General features: G+C 37.7%; 1 protein-coding gene across 1 annotated transcript; it reads left to right on the forward strand.

Moving 5' to 3' along the window:
• Window positions 1-4,034: 4,034 nt before the first annotated feature.
• LOC127425606 (non-homologous end joining factor IFFO1-like) lies at window positions 4,035-19,674 on the forward strand. Its single transcript, XM_051671769.1, has 9 exons — window positions 4,035-5,382; window positions 10,942-11,002; window positions 11,092-11,187; window positions 11,419-11,559; window positions 12,550-12,740; window positions 13,000-13,117; window positions 13,493-13,585; window positions 14,546-14,676; window positions 14,759-19,674. Exons 1-9 carry the CDS (start codon window positions 4,352-4,354, stop codon window positions 14,916-14,918), a joined length of 2,022 nt encoding a protein of 673 aa, XP_051527729.1. The 5' UTR covers window positions 4,035-4,351; the 3' UTR covers window positions 14,919-19,674.
• Window positions 19,675-21,592: the final 1,918 nt, after the last annotated feature.

Here is a 21,592-nt window from a genome sequence, read left to right on the forward strand (position 1 = left end):
CAGTCGCGAGGTTGCCTTCTGGACACTACTGAATATATTTGGATGTTACTGTTATGAATGTCTCAAATATTTTAAGTGAAGTTAAATCAATAGCATCAAGAACTTGTGATAATTGAAAAGCTGCAAGAAGTGAGAAAATGTTCAACCATTATTAAATAAGAAAATAGAAGAAAATAAAAAGTTTTTTAGAATAGCCATAGAGACATTGTAGTACACATTTTATAGCAATAATGTCGCTGCTGCATTGCAGTTCTCAGACAAAACACTAGGTGTGAACTACGCTTGTAAGAGATCCACTAAGTAATGAGCTTGAGCTCTTTGATGCTGTGCTGCAGTCTAACAATTCCCTTAAGTACTCCAGTTATGGTCCTGATGCTGCTACACTGCTGACTGTAAAACATATTTCTGTATTTGGAAGTATATAATGGATCAGAAAAGAAGAGATAAATATCAAGCAGAATGCATGTATAAACAGTGACCTTGATTACTTGAGGGGCTAATGAAGGTGTCTGTACAGGGGCGTGGCTGCATGATTTATGTTAAATCCTTAGGATATGCTGCCGTCTAGTGGCTCTCAAGAGAATTAAACATTTGACCTGCAACATTTCTATGCATCAAACTTAATTGTATTGGCAGCCTGTCAAGCAATTCAGTTTAACTGGAAAAAAATATATATAGATTATGGTTGATAATGACCCATTCATAAATGTTGATTACTTGCTCAGAACTACTGAATGCATTTAGAAACTCTATAATTAAGTCATATACTGACTGCATAGTGCATATATCTGGCTGCCATGGATGCAGCTGTTCTCTAGTCTACATTTTAAATATGCAAACTTTCAGTGAAGTTTGAGGAAGTGTCATTGCAGCAGATTGACAAAACTACATTTTGCATTTCTTAAACTGTGTGTATAGGTGAGGTGCCAGTGGCAGCCAGAACATCATTCGAGTCAACACCACTGGGACTGCTAAAGCTGTAGGCAAAGTCATCCCAGAGCTCAATGGATTTGCTGCCACTGCTATAACAAATGCACTGTAATTTATTATGGAATAAGCATTGTTTTATGGATGAAACCATTTACAGACACTAGAGGGATGTTTATGAGTCTAAGGCACATGTGCATATAGAAAGATTTAAATAGATATGGTACATCCACAGAGCCATTTTGGAATGACTGGAACTCAATAATGTTTCTTATTTATATTTGCAAAGTCACTCTGATCAATCAAAAGACATTATTTGAATATGCTGAATGGTTTTGCATGCGTTTAGCCAATTATATTACACAGTAAATTTTATTGTAAGAGCTATTCATTATCCATTTGGCCATGCTACACCTCTAATTGTTTGCTCATATTCAAACTCTCTCTTGGTATTTCACATAATAGCAAATCTACTAGTAAGGCCCTCCACATTCTAGTGCCCAATGCATCTGTCATGGGACTGACAGTGCACCTGTTGAAGCCTATAATCATCCCTTCATCTCCCCTCTGTCTGTGCTCTGGTAATTAAAGCTCACTTACACTTCTTTCTTCCTGTGCCATTATGTGTAAACGCTAGCTGCAATGTTGGTGAATCACTCACTGAATAGTCACTGTATCTGAACTACTTATTTCTATCATGGAGCCCACCAAAAGAAATAATTTATTTTGTGCTCAGAGCTCTGAATAGATGTAAAACAGCATTATAGAGATTAATGACAATACCTGTGAAGCCAGTATTCAGTATGACAAGTATTTGTGATACTGTTCATTCATTCACTGACCTCTACTCTCTACATCTCTCTACAATGATCAATATGAGGAGATTAAGAAGGTAAGAAAAAAACAGCTGTCACCCCTTGAAGTCATTAGCGTACTGGCCATCTGGAGCACTGAAATAATTCCCAGTGGACTGATCCACCTGTAAACTGCAGCCCCAATGAATAAAAATATGTAGTACATGTGTATACATATTTAATTCCCACCCAAGCCATTTGACTTTGCTGAAATAATTCATTGAAGGGACAGGAGTGTAAGGGACACTCCATACCAGGGCCCCAATCTTTCCTATTTTCCATTTGTGGTGGTCAATATTCTAGTAGTATATCTATTAGTGGATTAGTCTATGTAAACATCCAGGGTAATTTCTTTGTACCAGTCAGTCCCAACATTGGTAATATCTCTTTAAAGGGATAGTTCACCCAAAAATGAATATTCTCTCATAATTTACTCACCCTCATGCCATCACAGATGTGTACTTTCTTCTGCAGAAAACAAAGATTTTTAGAAGAATATTTCAGCTCTGGAGGTCCATACAATGCAAGTAAATGGTGGCCAGAACTTTGAAGGTCCAAAAATCACATAAAGGCAACATAGAAGTAATCCATATGACTCCAGTGGTTAAATCTGTGTCTTCAGAATCGATATGATAGGTGTAGGTGAGAAACAGATCAATATTTAAGTCCTTTTTTACTATGAATTCTCCTCCCTGTCCAGTAGGTGGTGATATGTATGAAAAATGGGAATCGTCAAAAACAAAAGAAGAAGAATGTGGAAGTGAAAGTGGAGATTTATAGTAAAAAAGGACTTTCTTACCCACATCTATCATATTGCTTCTGAATTTATGGATTTAAACATATGGATTACTTTTATGCTGCCTTTATGTGATTTTTGGAGCTTCAAAGGCCTGATCTCCATTTACTTGGATTGTATGGACCTACAGAGCTGAGATATTTTTCTAAAAATCTTTGTATTCCGCAGAAGAGTCAAACACATCTGGGATGGCATGAGGGTGAGAAAATGATGAGAATTTTCATTTTGGGTGAACTATCCCTTTAAATAATGTTTACTGTTTATTGTGATGCCAAGATGTGCATGATAATGAGGGTGAGCATGCAGTGACACAATGAAGTCCTCGCATTGTGGGTTTTCTTAGTCCTACCAGGCAAAAGTTAGATTTAGTATAAAATTAGTTTAATTAATGCATATGTAGTTGTTTGGCCATTTACCACACTGTAATTATTGTTTTAAACTTTACTAGGTGTTTAAAGTTCATTCTGCTCATTAATTTTAACTCAATACTTAACATTTATTCTTTTTATGGTAAAAGTGCGGAGTCGTATAGAAGCTCTCTGGTCGCAATGACATGGTTGGACCAGAGATCTTCTATTCAACTTTAACGGTTACCATATAAGAGAGCGTAACGGTCAACTAGCAGGTTACGACAGTAAGTTACCGTTTGCGGATACCATAGAAATTAATGGGGAGAGCCGTAAACTGACACCTAAATGTCACAAAATTGCCCGTTTCTTCTCTTATAAAAAAGCAATTATATCGTAGTAAACTCCACACATAGTTCATTCCAAAAATATTGTTTACTGTAACGTTAAAGTGTGTTGAAAAAAAGCGGACAGGAGGTCAATTCATTAAGCGAAGAGCTCTTTCCAGGGAAAATTGATAGAAGGGCTCTGGTTGGAGTTTACACGCCAGAGCCCTTCTACCAACTTTACATATAAGGTTAGCAAAAAATGCGTAATGCGGACATTCAATGGGTGGTACACAGGCGAGGAGACCACGGGCCGTTTTTTTATTTTTATGGATGTCTATGGAGGAAATGCTTCAGTGCCGAATAAACTGCTTTGTAAGGAAACAGCTCATCACTCAATGAAATGACCGCCTGTCTACTAATCTTCAACAAGTTTCACACTAAACCGTCCTTTTGGAATTAATTGTGGTGTTTACTACGCTAAACTGCGCGGAGGTAGTTAGTTTAGAAGATCTCTGGTCGCGCGCAGCCGCTAATTACAGCCAGTGACGTAAGGTTCAACCGTTGCTACCGTAAATCCTGGAAATACATACGCACAAACCAACAAATGAGCATACGTATTCCACAGCTAAATATAATTTAACGTATGTTAATACTGCGTTTATTAATGTACGATATCTCTTACATTTTACACGCTTTAAATCGGCCAAATTGGAGAACGAACTGATGTGACGCGCTCGATGAAGGGCGTATACTACACAACAGTCGGTATGAAGGAGCCGCAGTTGCTCTTCTCATGTTTATTTCTGCTGCCCTGTAGCTTGGCTGTTCTGCTACATCTCAAGACTTGTTTAATCCTCTCAAAGAAAATAAACCGCATCTGCTAAGGCACCGTCACAACAGTGACATGCAAATACGCGTAATGCATCCTTTGTGTTGGACTATAGATTGTCATAGTTATTTTATGGCCAGCTCATTAGTTTGATCGGGTGTTAATCGGATTCATTCATTTGGTTACATTGAATCGGACAAGCGTTCCTTCGGTTTACCAACTTGAGAAATAAGTAACGGCGTTGAAAGTACACAGTTAAATCAGTGTTCATGCCGGATTTTGAGCATTTCAGATTTTCTCACTCCAGAATGAATCCTGTATTGGGGGAGCATGTGTACCCGTTCCAGCAGAACCAGGTGACGGGCTTATCGGACTCTGCGTCCTCGGGCTATTGGACAGATTCTGTGTATGGCGCACCTGACCCAGGCCTTTTCTTGGGCGAACACACGGGAGATATCGGACAAGACTGCGTCACTGGATTTGACCTGGGTGCTTTTCCTTCTTCAGGTACATCGTATCTGCATTTGGGTAACTATTTGCACCGGGTGTCTCCACCACCTCCAGCCGCCACGGCCCTGCGTAACGACCTGGGCTCCAACATAAGCGTCCTCAAGACTCTGAATCTGCGCTTCCGCTGCTTTTTAGCCAAAGTGCATGAACTAGAACGCCGCAATAAAGTGTTGGAGAAGCAATTGCAACTAGCTTTAGATGACAGTAACGACCGTGGAGAGTGTGTGCGCAATAACAAGCCTTTAACTCGAGATGTTGGAGTTCAAACTGGCTTCGTTGGGTTAATTCCTATAAGGCCAGACCTGATATCGATTCAGAACGCAAATGACTCCGCATATCTGTCCGGAGGCTTGCTGTCACCTATATTGAATAACACCATCCTGCCTTTCGAGTCCATTAACAAAACAACCCTTGAAAACCTAAATTCCTCAGGTCTGACGGACTCCAATTCCAATCTCACCCCAAACTTCCCCATCAGTCCGGTATCACCTATTGACCCAGCAACAAAAAACATCAGTAATGTTAACGGCAAATATGTCAACATTGGGATTGGCTGTACCACCAACCCCCCACCTAGAGTTCATTCTGGGTCTATTTGGTCTTTGAGTAACACCCAGAGGTTCAGCACAGGGCGTGAGTCGCGCGTCGCGGGTCTAGGTGTGTCATCATGGGTGCCGCCGCCGCCTCCAGACGGGGTGGGTGTCCAAATCGACACCATCACTCCAGAGATTCGGGCTCTGTACAATGTGCTCGCCAAAGTGAAGAGGGAGAGAAACGAATACAAACGAAGGTTAGTATGTTTGCTACCAATATCCTTTTTATGAAGTTTTAAATAGTTTCAAGGAGCAAAGCTACTTTTACCCACTTGCAAGGACCTCTTTGTGCACATTACAACTGCTATAATTATATTTAAGGCTTCCTTTCAGTTCACAAAAGTGTAAGTCAGTGTAATGCGTCATAAAGCTATAATTTTATATGTCAAAAGAATTCTGAAATAACATTAACTCATTTAAAAAAAGTGACTTACACCAAACTACATATTTTCATACAAAGGCGTCATTTATGGGTGGGACGGGTGGGACATGTCCTTACCAATTGTTGCCTTGGCCAAATTTGTCCCTACCACTTTCCTTTTAGAAATAGCTTTCGGCAGGTAAGTGTCTAATGCAGAAGAAACTTGAGCAGGAGTTTCCATTTCATCCATGTGTGATAAGGCCAGTTCACACTGACCTAAACAAACTCCTACAAACATGTTTTGTTGGATCAGTGTATTCACTCTGTTGGTGTTTGTTGAGGCAGTTTGACAATGACAGTTATGTTTCTCAACATTCTAAATCCAACAGCCAACTTCAGAATGTTGGTGTTTGTTGGGGCAGTTTGACAATGACAGTTATGTTTCTCAACATTCTAAATCCAACAGCCAACTTCAGAATGTTGGTGTTTGTTGGAGTTTGTTGGCGCAGTGTGAATTGGCCTTTATAAGTGACGACCCCCCCCCACCCAGACTGTTCCCACCAATTTTTTCATCAAAGTGACGCCCATGTATTCATATTGTTTCTTCCTATCTGAGGTGAGATTAGGCTGGTTAATATCAGTGTATCACTAAACAGTCTCTGATTAAATGTCATGTTAATTAGCCATTTTTAGAATGTGTATAATGTTTGCATTGTATAAGTCAGAGGTGTTCATTTGTTTGTATTTGCAAGAAAAGACTTTAAAAGCATTTTAATTCACTTAAAGGGATATTCCGTGTTCAGTACAAGTTAAGCTCAATCAACAGCATTTGTGGCATAATGTTGATTACCACAAAAATTAATTAAGACTTGCCCCTCCTTTAAAAAAAGTACAAATCTGGGTTACAGTGAGGCACTTACAATGGAAGTGAATGGGGCCAATCTGTAAACATTAAAATACTCACTGTTTCAAAAGTATAGCTACAAGACATAAACAATATATGTGTGTTAACATGATTTTAGTGTGATAAAATCACTTACTAGCCTTTTTGTGTGACGTTATAGCCAATTGTACAACTTTGTTGCCATGACGATGTAATGTCAACAAACTTTAAAACCCTAAAATGACTGTAAAACAACCTTACAGCTCAAATAACACAAGTGTTAACAGAAGAATTAATGTAAGTGCTTTTATAAAATTATATACTTTACGTTTCTGCCTTTAAACCCCCCAAAAATTGGCCCCATTGAATTCCATTGTAAGTGCCTCACTGTAACCTTGATTTTTGCTTTTTTTAAAGAAAAGGAGGGACAAGTCAAAACATTTTTTTGTGGTAATCAACATTATGCCACAAATGCTGTCAATTGAGCTTAACTTGATTTGAACCCGGAATATTCCTTTAAGTGCATATGCATAGTGGAAATACACAGTCCTCTGGTTTTTGTGGAAGTGCTGTAGGATTATCACTAGTGCTACCAGTCGATTAAAAAATTTAATCGCGACTAATTGCATAATGTTTTGTAGTTAATTGTGATTAATCTCAGATTTTAAAAGTGCTGAAATTTGACACTTTATTTCTTTTCTTGTCAAAATTCATTTATTTCCATTTTATGAAAGAAAACAAAACAATATGTAACAATATAATGCTTTATTAAAATTGTCCAAACAAAGCCTTCCACAATATAGATAGGAATGCACTAATATAGCACCAATTCAAGTAACATTAAATGTTTCCCAGAGTCTAAGTGGGAGTTTGACTAACTGAAAGAACTAATCTCCCCATATGTTGCATTTTCATTGCAAATGGCATTAAATCCATTAAACTCTCATCCTCCACAATATTAATCTACCAGTAGACTGTTACTATGCACTTTGTTACAGCAATCGTGAAGCTGTGTTCATGATTCGCGTCAGGGCGGCAACGCCAGCATCAAACGGTGCTTTGAACTCACCATGAAAAGCGCTTGCAAACAAACACACCAAGGCTGAAAAATGCTTGATTTCTATCACAAGTCCCTTCTGGGCTTGTTTTGTAGCATACATCAAATAGTGCTAAGAGCTCCTTTCTCCATCATTTTATCACTGACAGGGAAGCTTCAGGATTCTTTCATTTAACGAGATAACCTCTGCGGCTCAATCATAGGAGAGAACGTAACGGTCAACTAGCATGTTGAATGTCTATGGGACTGCCATGTTATGCTGTTTTATGCTAAGCTTGTAGGCTCTCTTGGTAGAAGGGCTCTGGCGCTGTGGCGTGTGCGTCAGTCAGTGTAATGACTCAGGGTGGACACATTACAAAGGTTCCGTCCTTTACACCAGTTTTTATGCTGTATTAATGCGTTAAGCTTTTTAAATTAATCACATGTGTTAACACATTAATTCTGACAGCTCTGTGGAGATGGGGGCGTGGCTGAGCGAAGTCTGTGGAGAGTGAGACTGGTAGAGGAAGAGCGGTAAGGATTGACACCTGTGGGAAATTATTTCTAATTATTTTTGTGTTGCAGTGAGAGCTGGAGAGAGATATAAGGGCAGTCCAGACCACCGGAGAGAGAGAGACACACACGCAGCAGTGTTCGTGTGTGTGTGTACATTTGTTGTGCTGAAAAGCAAACCTGTGTGTGTTGCACTGAAAAGTGTGTAAAATAAAGACTTAAGTTGGATTGTTTATCCGGCTCCCGCTTTCTCCTTCCTCAAAGGGAGATAATTAGTGTGTGACAAATCACTCGCTTTGTTGTGAAGTAGTGTTTTGTAATTGTTCAGTAATTAAAATTGTTTTGAGTCTGATTGTTTCTATTCCCTTTTATTTAATTTTCTGAAGCTAATTCATTAATAATTATTACTTAAATACTGCAGTTTTTATTGGTACACTATCTGATTCTCTTTCACATTTGTGTAGAAAGTGAAAAAGTAATCTAAGGCTGTCTATATCATATTATATATTAGGATATTAACAATATAAATGGATTAATGTATTATTTAATGCCATATAATATTAATAGTTTTAATTAGTTTACTATAAAATTATAATTTAAGCACGGTTTTAGTACAATACAAAACCCCTCCTCCCCTCAGCTGCCTCTCTCGCTTTTTCTCCATCTCTTTCATTTCAACTTCAGCCACCTCCCCTTTGCGCCCCAGCATCTGCAATGCAGTACTACACTGAGTGCTGCTACTGCCAGCAATGCCACTAGAGTATAATTCAACATTCTCTCTCTAACCTTCCTGTTCTGCCCCGCCCCCTCCAGACTGCCTCCAGCTGCCAAAGCCACTGAATCTCAGCTGAATTGCTGACATGCAAAATTGAAAACTGCATGTCAACAGTCAGGTTTTCCCACAAGAACCCCTTTTTTGCATTGTGTTGTTCTTTTAGTTTCCTCTCTGTGTTCGTGTCAAATGTATTACAATAGTGAATTGGGCTCTGAAGGTACATTGGTGAACTAAGAGGAAGGTTACGTTAATTTTATCTTAGTGTTACTGTAAATATGGACATTAAAATAAATAACACCTGCACTTACACCTGCAGTAATAATGCAGTAATGGACTACAGTGAAAGGAGCAAGTAGGTGAACTGTCCTGCACTCCCTAGGCATACAGTGTGGGACACATTGAAACAGATATACTACATGAGCAGAGTACAATAAACCCAAACTCTAGGTTCATATTGCATGAGAGGGTCTATTTTTTGCTGAAATTGACTCATTTTGGGCTAGTGGTTGCATTCTTTTGTCAGGGAACAGACAAGTGAAAGTGTTGAGTTTCATGTTTACTTTCGTAGAAATGTAAGCTTATGAGTGGGATTCCTGATTTAGCTTCTTGCTTTTTGTCTTTTTAAAGGAATGGTTCAGTCAAAAATGAATGAATGAAATCTCTCATCATTTACTCACACTCGTGTAATTCCAGATGTATATAACTCTTTTCTTATGCAGAACACAAACGAAGATTTTTAGAAGAATATTTAAGCTCTGAAGGTCCATACAATGCAAGTGAATGGTGGCCATAACTTTGAAGGTCCAAAAAGCATATAAAGGCAGCATGAAAGTAATCCATATGACTCCAATAGTTAAATCTGTGTCTTCAGAATTGATAAGATAGGTGTGGGTGAGAAACAGATTAATATTTAAGTCATTTTTTAATATAAATCTCCACTTTCACATTCTGAAAGTGACAGTAGAGATTTATAGTAAGAAAAAAGGATTTAAATATTGATCTGTTTCTCACCCAAAGTGATTGCATCGCTTCAGAAGACATATATTGTCTTGACCACTTGAGTCATATGTATTACGTTTATGCTGCCTTTATGTGATATTTGGTCCTTCAAAGTTATGCCACCATTCACTTGCATCTAAAGGCCCTACAGGGCTGAGATATTCTTCTAAAAATCTTTGTTTGTGTTCAGCAGAAGGAAGAAAGTCACATCTGGTATGGCATGAAAATGAGTAAATAATGAGAGAATTTTCTTTTTTGGGTGAACTATCCGTTTATTAGACAGAAAGAGATTTTTTTTTTCTTTGTTGAATTGATTGTTAGGACAAGAATAACGATTAACAGTTTTTGGAATTAAATTACAAAGTCAATCCTTGTGTTCTCAAATGTGTTACTATGATTCTGTACCAGCTTAATATGTAGACATAACTGTGTAAGTAAGCCATTTATATCTTGATTCCCCACAAAAGTGTAACAATTTGGCTCCGTGGTGCTATCAAAACATTGCTCCATTTGTTTAAGCATGTCCGAAACTGCAACTTTGGCTCAAACAATGCTATGAATTTGGGGTGGTACTATATGTTTTTTTTTTTTTTGACCAATGGTAGACCGGGGGAGTGTTTGGGAAATCTGTTTAAAAACAGTCACAATTTTTTAAAATAATTTTTTATTTGGTGATGTCACAGAAATTACACGCTTTACCATAGACCTTATTCATAGTAGCGCCACCTTTGATTTTTGACGAGAATGAAAATGAGGCTGAGGGATAGACTTATTTATCTCTACTTACTTAATTCTACAAAATGCACTGTATAAAGCTATCAAAAAGCTCCTAAATCAAAGCTAATTTTCACAACTCATGTTGTCTGGAGTTTTTTGTCTACTGAAATTTTTTTAATGTTTCATCAGCGGAACGATCCAAAAACTCTTTAAACAACTGTAAAACCCATTGAAGAGACTGAACGTCTATCCCTCACAGCCCTGTTGTTATTCCCGTCAAAAGTTATGGATGACGCTGCTGTGAATAAGGTCAATTAACTATATATTTATTTTAAATCCATGAAGTTTCCCAGGTCCCAGATGATGTTTGCAGCTTTACACATTGGAGACCTGCTAAATCAGGGTGTATATGATTCTGTTTCATGGTTCAGAAAACTCCTCTGATCTTAATAAATACATCTTTATTTTGTAGATGGGAAGAAGAATACACAATGAGGATGGATCTACAGGAAAAGGTTGCAGAGCTTGAAGAGGTAAAACCAAACATGTTATCACATTACTGTTGCATTTTCCACTGTTTTCACCTACTACATCTGATAACACATTTGCATGTGTGTTACAGGACCTACAGGAGAGTGAGGTGTATCAGGATGAGTTGTCTCTGAGGGTTAAGCAGCTTAAAGCAGAGCTGGTTCTTTTCAAAGGTCTTATGAGCAATGTGAGTTAATACAAATGTTCATTTGACCTAACTTTAATTGATAGTCAATATTAAACACTCTGTTAATTGTTATTGAACTAGAACTATCGCAAAGCACAATTAATGCTGAGTTCACCCAAACTGTCACTCTTTCTTAATTTGACAACTGTTCAGCACAGTAATTTATCCTCTTTGCTTATCCACTTAGATTTAGAATTCTCTCATCTGTTTTGCATGTCCTCTCTCCTCTAGAATCACTCAGATTTAGACAGTAAGATCCAGGAGAAGGCCATGAAAGTGGACATGGACATCTGTCGCAGGATCGACATTACGGCCCGCCTGTGTGACGTAGCACAGCAGAGAAATTGCGAGGATATGATTCAAATCTTCCAGGTCTTGCAGTGTTGCTATTTGTCTGCAGTTACATCAGTTAGTCCACTTAGATTTGCCTTCATTTTTATGTGCTTTTTTACAAGCTTTAGAGCACTTTACCATAGTCTTTTAAGAAGGTTTAAATGTAGATTCTGGACACCATTATTGTAGACATCAGTGTAGTGTTTTAGAGACAGCTGCTACAAATAATTTGCGAACTGAAGCTGGTGTAAAGAATAGTTCACCCAGAAGTGAACAATCTGTTAGGCAGAATTTTAGAGACGTACAGCCTCAGTCACCATTCACTTTCATTATATCTTTTTCCATACAGTAAAACTGAATATGACTGAGTCTGTCAGTCCCTGACATTCTTCCTAACATCTCCATTTGTGAGTCATGCAGGTCGGGAGCAACACGAGGGTGGGTAGATGATGACAGCACTATTATTTTTGGGTGATGATGAATAAAATAAAATATTGCAGAGAGGAGTCCAGCAGGGGGTGCTTACCGTGCGGACTGTGTAGGTCCTAATGCCCCAGTATAGTGATGGGGACACTATACTGTAAAAAGGCACTGTCCTTCGGATGAGACGTTAAACCGAGGTCCTGACTCTCTATGGTCATTAAAAATCCCAAATTCCCCCATTGACCCTTCTCAATCATGGCCTCTTAATAATCCCTATCCATTAATTGGCTCTAACACTCCACTCTCTCCTCTCCACCAATAGCTGGTGTGTGGTGAGCGTACTGGCGCACTATGGCTGCCGTCGCATCATCCAGGTAGATGCTGCATACTGGTGGTGGTTGAGGTGGTTTACGCTTTGAGTGTAGTGTCAGAAAAGTGCTATATAAATGTAACGTTCATTCATTAAATGCATCCATCTCAACCATTTATTTTAATGAATGAGTTGCAGAAAGTTTGATAGATTTATTAACATGGAGACAGCAACTGAGCCATGTAAAGAAGCAAGCAATTTTTTTAATACATTATCTTCCTTGTGTTTTCTAATAGCAAGTAGCCACACCTCCCTCAACTTTGACTCGCCACTCTCGAAAACCGGCACCACAGACAGTCAGAGGGAATGAGAGTGATGAACCAATAAGCATCTCACAGAGTGAGGAGAGCGACAATAAGGAGGCGGAGCTGTGTGGCTCATCAGCCAATCAGATCAATGAGGAAATGCAGAGGATGCTCAACCAGTTGTAAGTGCCAAAATTAAACATTTGTAATTGCATAGAATACCATAGAAAATAATAAACTTGAAATATGATTGTTGTTTACTAGTTTTCTCGAATATACTAAATGGCTTCTTAAGTAGTTCGATAACATGCAAGTCAAGTAAATAAATAGTACAGTAGTACAATTTGATTTTCTGTACAGACTCTGGGCTTTCAAATAAATTCAGAACTGGTTCAGTTATGAGAATGTGTTTGTTCTTTTTTTTGGACGTTTGCGTCACAGGCGTGAGAGTGAGTTTGAAGATGACTGTGATAGTCTGGCATGGGAAGAAACTGAGGAAACACTTTTACTCTGGGAGGATTTTCCAGGATGCTCCTTCAGCATTGAGACTCAAGGGGAGGTACATTCCTATTTAAATCATTTCTGCTCCATTGAGAAATGACATTTGCATGATAAATTTGTAAATTGAAAGGATCCAATTAATGCCGAAAGAGAGACAAGTTTAAACATTTAAACAGCTGAACATACAGAGATGTTTTTAAATATGTTCATACAAGCATAATATTAAAGTGCTCATACTAGAACTAAAATGGTTCAGAAGGTTTTTTTTCAAAAAGGCAAATAAAAAATGCAGTATTGCCATTTTTAACCAATTGATATGTTTCATCAAGATGTTTTGCTCTCTCCCTGTAAAATACTTCCATGATGTTGAGAAAGCATTGCCTTAAAAATAAATTGTTTTTTCTCATTTGTTAATTCACACTCTTTTAAACAGCAAGAGGAGTCCATAGAGAAAGTGATAAAGGACACTGAGTCTCTTTTCAAGTCCCGTGAAAAGGAATATCAAGACACCATAGACCAAATCGAGGTAAAATGTGTGTGTTGTGTCTACACTTCTGCTTTAAAGGAATATTCTGAGTTCAGTGCAAGTTAAGCTCAGTCGACAGCATTTGTGGCATCATGTTGATTACCACAAAAATGTATCTCCTCTTGTCCCTACTTTTCTTTAAAATAAGCAAAAACCTGGGTTACAGTGAGGCACTTACAATGGACGTGAATAGGGCCAATCCGTAAATGTTAGAATACTCACTGTTTTAAAAAATAGCCACAAGACGTAGACAATATGCATGTTAACATGATTTTAGTGTGATAAAATCGCTAACTAACCTTTTCTGTGTTTTTCTCTTCTTTATCCAAGTTCACAAATTCGTTGCCATGACAATGTAACACCATAAACCCCAAAACGACCATAAAATAAGGATTTACAGCTTAAATAATACACAACATTTAACAGAAGGAATAATGAAAGTGCTGTTATAAAATGATAAGCTTCACATTTCTGCATTTGAACCCTCCAATAATTGTTTAAATGTAAAACGTGATTGAAAATCATTAAAAATGATTCATCTTTAGGCCCCAAGTGAGCAAGTCATAGGCGACTGTGGCAAAGACCCCAAACCCCTTAAGGTGTTAATTAATGGAGAAAAAAAAACCCTTGGGAGAAACCAGGCTCAGCTGGATGAAATAATGTTTTGTGGTAATCAACATTATGCCACAAATGCTGTCGATTGAGCTTAACTTGTATTGAACCCAGGAAAATTCCATTACGCTGGTTAAGAATATTAACTGGTTAAGCAGAGCCAAAAGCATGAAGAGGTATGGTTTGTTATACTGCATGGTCTTTAAAAGGATGCCTCTGCTGAAAGGATAAAAAGGCATTGCTGTAAAGTGAGCTTTATCTATAAGCATCTGCAGACTGCAATGTTTAGGTTTCCCATACACTCATCCTGTCTTCCATTGGCCATTCGGTATTTGTTTGTTTCTGTAGTTGGAGTTGGCAACAGCCAAGTCAGATATGAACAGGCATTTACATGAGTATATGGAGATGTGTAGCATGAAAAGAGGGCTGGACGTTCAGATGGAGACGTGCAGACGATTAATCACTCAGAGTGGAGACAGGTACAAACACACAAAGCACAATCCTCTAAGCATGATATAATGTCACGCTGTTTTCACTCATTTCGTCTATATTCCTGTACAGAAAGTCCCCTCCTCTCATTTCGGTTGCTGTGGAGGAGGGAGAGAATGCAGAGAGGGAGAGGAAGAAAGAAACTCCTGCAGCAAATTCTGACTGCACTGAACCGTATAATGACATGCAGTCAAACTCTGCTGTCCTGGACCAAACATGGAAAAAGTCTTAAGAGCCTTTTTATCCTTCTAGCCCCACAGTAATAGCTGCAAATATAAAGCTATGGCTGTGATAATTTCAAAAGTGAGAATGTGATATTGCCACAAGCCTCCACAGTACGGAAGTTATAGTTACCCTGTGAGAGGCAAGTAATGTTGGGTGGTTTCACTAGTGCCCTCTATTGGAATACACCATTAATATACCTTAAAGGGATAGTTCACCCAAAAATGAAAATTCTGTCATCATTCTCATCTTTATGTCATTCCAAACCAGTGGAACGCAACAAGAAAATGTTTGGCAGAATGTTCAGGAATAACAACTTCAGTCTCCAATCATTTTCTTTGTATAGAAAAAAAGTAGTGTCAACATTAGGGTGAATGACATGAAGGTGAACTTTTTTGGTTGAACTGTTGCTTTAAACAAAAGCAAATTGTGCACTTTCTCTACATAGAATATTATAAAATTCTGCCAAAGAAATTGGTGGCTGATGTGGTATCAGTATTTCTAGACAATTTTACAATGTACTTGCTTGAAGACATTACCTGCTCTTGATTCATTCGCTCACTATTCAGGGGGCGGGGTGTTAAACCTTTGATGTTTAAAACATAAAAGCAAGTTATTAACTGCTGGACAAGCGCTTATCAGTTTGTTATGCTTCTGCTACTATTAATGACAGCAATATAAAATATATTTAAATAGGTCAACAGTCAACATTTTACAGCTGTGAATGAGGTTAATTTTGGGACCAGTAATTATAATACTTTGATTAAGCACTTTAGCATGATGTTTTTGCTTTTATTTACTTATTTTATAGAGCTGTGCTGAAATTGGTGTTGTGAATAAAGGCCAGTGCCAAGTTGCAACAAACCCATTTAGAATACCCTTGAAAGTAATAATTGTAAGGGTATTGTTACCAAGGTTTTTCTTAAGGGGTTACTTGCAAATTACTTGTCATTGGTCTTGTAAATTGATCATTAACTACTGTTTCTAGTTTGAAGTTGTCTTAATCTTAAGCATTGCTTCATTATAAAATGTAAAAATGTCCTTGTCCGCTTACCCGCCATGAATCCCTTTAGCTATTCTGTTAAATTAGTTAAATACAGTTGCTCAAATAAAGTTAATTAGATTAACTCTGAGAGGGCCAGGGTTGCAAAAACAGTTAACAATGGCCATTGTTAATGTGCATTTGGCTCAAAATAAAGTCAGTATAAATAAACACCCAAATCAAATTGGTTGGTTAGGTCAAACAGGTCAGTATGCAGTGAGTCATTATGCACCTATGCATAAGTGATGACCGATCATGTTAAGTGCTGCTGAGCGCAGTGCGTTCCAAATTATTCCACTCCTCTGCACTGACACTCTCTTAAGCTCTTTAAAGCGACCATTTATTCATTGTGTATTGTTTTGTAATATACAGAGCTTAAACGAGAATTATCAATAGAAACTACACTGCCTGGCCTAAAAAAAAGTTGCATACTCTTATATTTCGTTGGACCGCCTTTAGCTTTTATTACGGCGTGCATTCGTTATGGCATTGTTTCAACAACCTTATGTAATGTCACAACATTTATTTCCGTCCAGAGTTGCATACATTTTTGGCCGAGATCTTGTATTGATGATTGGAGAGACGAAGCACTCCGTAAAGTCCAGCACATCCCAAAGACTTTCAATGGGGTTAAGGTCAGGACACTGTGGTGACAAATTCATGCTCCCTGAACCACTCTTTCACAATTTGAGCCTGATTAATCTTGGAATTGCCATCCTGGAATATGCCTGTGCCGTCAGGGAAGAAAAAATTCATTGATGGGTTAACCTGGTCATTCAGTACATTCAGGTAGTCAGCTGACTTCATTTTATTGCCGCATAACGTCGCTGAGCCTGGACCTGACCAATTAAAGCAACCCAAGATCATAACACTGCCTCCAGAGGCTTGTACAGTGGGCACTATGCATGATGGGTGCATTGCTTTATATGCTTCCCTTCTTACCCTGACGCACCCATAGCTTTGGAATAGGGTAAATCTGGACTCATCAGACCACATGACCTTTTTCTATTGCTCCACAGTCCAATCTTTATGCTCCCTAACAAACTGAAGTTCTTTTTTTGTGATTAGCCTCACTAACTAGTGGCTTTCTTGTGGCAACACAGCTGATTTGTCCCAATCCTGTAAGTTCTCGTTGCATTGTGCATGTGGAAATGCTCTTATTTTCACTATTAAACATAGCCGTGAGTTCTACTGTCGATTTTTTACGATGTGACTTCAAGCGTTTTAGTGATCTCACAATCATTAAAAAAAAAAAATCCGACCACATTTCTTCCTCAAAGCTGACCACTATCCTTCCAGGTTTTAATAATGCGTTGGACAGTTCTTAACCCAATTTCAGTGATTTCAGGAATCTCCTTAGTTGTTTCCTTTGCTTGATGCAGGCCAATAATCTGCCCCTTCTGAAACACAGTAACATCTTTTCCACGACCACGGGATACGTCTTCCAACATGGTTGCTACACACTGCATCAGTTCGGGTTAAAAGAATTGTTGCCAGCTGAAACATATTAATCACTGCAATAATGATCCAGTCATAGGCTCTTAAGTATCTGCATATTTAAATCCAAATGGCAACTTTATTTTTGGCCTGGCAGTTTATTTTAACCAAACAGTTAGGAACACTTTTGAGTTGGGAAGAGAAAGTGCAGCTGAGTTATCACTTTAAGACTATGTCCACACTAATACGTTTTTGTTTGAAAATGTATTAAGTTTGCTGCATTTATGCCTCTCATCCACACTGGAATTTCACTTTCGAAAATGCTCTCTGGTATCACACACTTTAAAAAAAAAATGATGTTACAAAACTGAAAATGGAGATTTAGACTAAATGGTTTATTAAAGGAAATCGTTCAAAAACAAAATGTGTTTCAAATAAACCATAAATAATGGACATTACTTAATCCTAGAGTAATCCCAAAGAAAAATTAACTGATAATTGTGATGCATTTATAATAATTCATGAAATGTATAATAGGATATTGATGTTTCAACAAAGGCTCAAACCTGTTTAGGCTTTAAACGGATAGTTCACCCAAAATGAAAATTCTCTCAATTTACTCACCCTCATGCCATCCCAGATGTGTATGACTTTCTTTCTTCTGCAGAGCAGAAAGATTTTTAGTAAAATATTTCAGCTCTGTTGGTCCATACAATGCAAGTGAATGGTGACCAAAACTTTGAAGGTCCAAAAAGCACAAAGGCAGCATAAAAACCTCTCAAGTGGTTTCATCCATATATTCAGAAGCTATATGATAGGTGTGGGTGGGAAGCAGATCAATAATTATTTTAATTTATTTTTTTACTAGAAATCTCCACTTTCACACATTCTTCTTTTGTTTTTGGTGATTCACATTCTTTGTACATATCACAACCTACAAGGCAGGAATTTAGGGTAAAAAAAAGTACTTAAATATTGATCTGTTTCTCACCCACACCTATAATATCACTTAAGATATGGATTAAACCTCTGGAGTCTTATGGATTACTTTTATGCTGCTTTTATGTGCTTTTTGGGGCTTCAAAGTTCTGTCCACCATTCACTTGCATTGTATGGACCTACAGAGCTGAAATATTCTTCTAAAATTATTTGTTTCTGTTCAGCAGAAGAAGGAAAGTCATACAAATCTGGGATGGCATGAGGGAGAGTAATTAGAGAATTTTCATTTTTGGGTGAACTAACCCTTTAAGTTTAACTGTAGTTAAAGAAAAGTTTAACAAGTGGTAATGTGGACACTTTAGTATTTAATATTTCTTTTTCCTCAGGTATTGTTTTCTAATGGTATTGTTTGTGGGGCTACTCCATTTTGGTTTCATCGTATTTTAAAACCACACCAGTAACAAATTATCAGAAAGTGTCCCACTTTACCTGTATTCACACTATTTGGTTTATATGTTTAGCAAATTATCTGTGTATTACTGATAATTACTGTGAAAACAAACTAAAGGAAAAGCTCAGTTATAAACACATATTTAAATATCAAGGTGCCTGAGAGATTTTGGAAGCCTAAGTTTGGATGTAGAGTGGCAGGCTTTGAAAGTCTGTTATATTGATACTTGAAAACTATTGCTGAGGTTCACATTCACACTCATCTTTAATCATTAATAATGAATGCCTGTCTAGTTAAAACTCTTACTTGTTGCTAATGAGACTGAATAGTTGTAATAGTGTAAGTTCTTGTAGATGTAAACCATGGGAAAAAAATATCTTCTGTAATAATTAATCATAACCTACAGTTAATCACAAGGCTAACTCATGCAGCAATATTTTTTTGTTAACATGAATGTAGTATATGAACTGCAATGTACAATTGATGTAATATTTGTTACAATCTTAGGTCATGGGCTCAGTTTGTTATATCTGGTGTTAAGCAAATTGGCAGTTAAAAGCTGGTTAATGTAAAAGAGGAAAGCATGTTATTTATATGATCATGTTTGTCTGTGTGCAATGAACTGACAAGGGAAGGGGGAATTGCAATAGTTGCACTGGAATCAATTTGTTGATCAAAATGTTGGATTTGAAAATGTTTGGATTCAAATTGTGCAGAAGGATTAATGACAGTGTGCAATAGACTACTGTTGAGTAAAAATAAAATGGTTGGGGCCATTGTTTGATATTTGAAAAACCAAATTTTGTAAAGATGGTCACAAACTAGAAAATGAAAAACTTGTGTACAGATAGATGGTGAGAAGGACAAACTGAAAATAAATTATTTTAGTGAAAAGGATGCTTAGGCTATTCATTAATCGTATCTAATTTATCTAACTGTAATCACTCTTAATTACGTATTTTAAAGGGTTAAAATGTGATTCAGTAAATACAGTGCCTTGCAAAAGTATTCAGACCCCTGACTAATTCTCTCATATTACTGAATTACAAATGGTGCAATGAAATTTCATTCTGTTTGATATTTTACTTTAAAACACTGGAACTCAAAATCAATTATTGTTAGGTGACATTGGTTTTATGTTGGGAAATATTAAAAAAACAAAACTGAAATATCTTGCTTGCATAAGTATTCAACCCCTGTGCTGTGGAAGCTGCCAGGTTACAGCGATGAAAGAAATTGCCTTAACGAGGACACAGTTACTTTACCTTTGGCATCCAACTGTGAATCATTAAAGTTGCAATCACATTTTCTGGATAAAAAACCCAATGTTGAAGGATCATTGGTCAGGCTGTGAATCTGAAGGAAAATGAAGACCAAAGAGCATTCCACAGAAGTTAGAGATAAAGTAATAAAAATGCATAGATTAGGGAAAGGGTACAAATAATATCCAAATGTTTGGATATCCTAGTGAGCACAATTGGATCAATAATCAGGAAGTGGAAGCTGCACCACACCACCCAGGCACTGCTAAGAAAAGGCCGTCCCTCAAAACTCAGTGCTCTAACAAAAAGGAGACTTGTGAGAGGAGCCACATAGAGGCTAACAATTACTTTGAAGGAGCTACAGAGTGCAGTGGCTGGGAGTGGAGTAATGGTGCACCAGTCAACCATATCAAGAGCACTGCATAATGCTGGCCTGTATGGGAGGGTGGCAAGAAAGAAGCCGTTACTCAAAAAGTACCATCTGAAAGGATGTGAGTGACCCAGCTGCGATGTTGGAGAAGGTTTTGAGGTCAGATGAGACCAAGATAGAGTTGTTTGGCCAAAACTCAAAGTGCTATGTGTGGCACAAACCTAACACTTCCTATGCCTCAAGACACAACATCCCTACAGTGAAGTATGGTGGTGGCAGCATCATGCTGTGGGGATGCTTCTCATCAGCAGGGACTGGGCATCTTGTTGGAATTGAAGGAAGAATGTATGGAGCAAAATATAGGGAAATGCTGCAAGAGAACCTGCTTCAGTCCACTAAAAAACTGAAGCTTGGGAGGAAATTCACATTTCAGCATGACAACGATCCCAAGCACAAGGCCAAAGCAACATTGGAGTGGCTCAAGAACAAAAAGATAAATGTCCTACAGTGGCCCAGTGGAAGTCCTGATCTCAAGCCTATTAAGAATCTGTGGCACTATTTGAAAATTGCAGTCTACAAGCGTCACACAACCAACCTGAACAACTTGGAGCAAATCTGCCGAGAAGAATGGGCCAAAATCACTTCATCACTGTGTGCAAAGCTGGTACATATGTACCCCAAAAGACTTAAAGCAGTTATTGCAGCAAAAGGTGGCTCAACCAAATATTAATGTGTGGGGGTTGAATACTTATGCAAGCAAGATATTTCAGTTTTTTATTTTCATAAAAAAGGCACTGTATATGAATTTAAAAAATAGTAAACACATCCAAAACATCTACAACATTCCTGCATTCTTCACTCTTTATACATCCTCATTAAGGATGTATATTCTCTTAAACTCATACCTCGTTTAGAGACCCAGGACATCATTCCACCCCCTGTACCTCATACATTTTTTGGAGTTGTACCCAGACCTCTTTAGTATTCCTCAATCTATCTCTTATAAATAGTGTGACACAAAAAAAAAATGCCAAAATTGCAACAACAAAAATCATAATGGTTTAAATACCAAAAGTGTATAGTGTCTTTAGAGACCTGAGGTATGCAAGAGTGTAATTTTTTTTTCACTTCCATAAATTGTATGTTTTATAATTATTTCATATCTGTTTAAGTTTACTATCAC

This window comes from Myxocyprinus asiaticus, chromosome 34, assembly GCF_019703515.2.
Source record: "Myxocyprinus asiaticus isolate MX2 ecotype Aquarium Trade chromosome 34, UBuf_Myxa_2, whole genome shotgun sequence".
Taxonomy (NCBI): Eukaryota; Metazoa; Chordata; class Actinopteri; order Cypriniformes; family Catostomidae; genus Myxocyprinus; species Myxocyprinus asiaticus.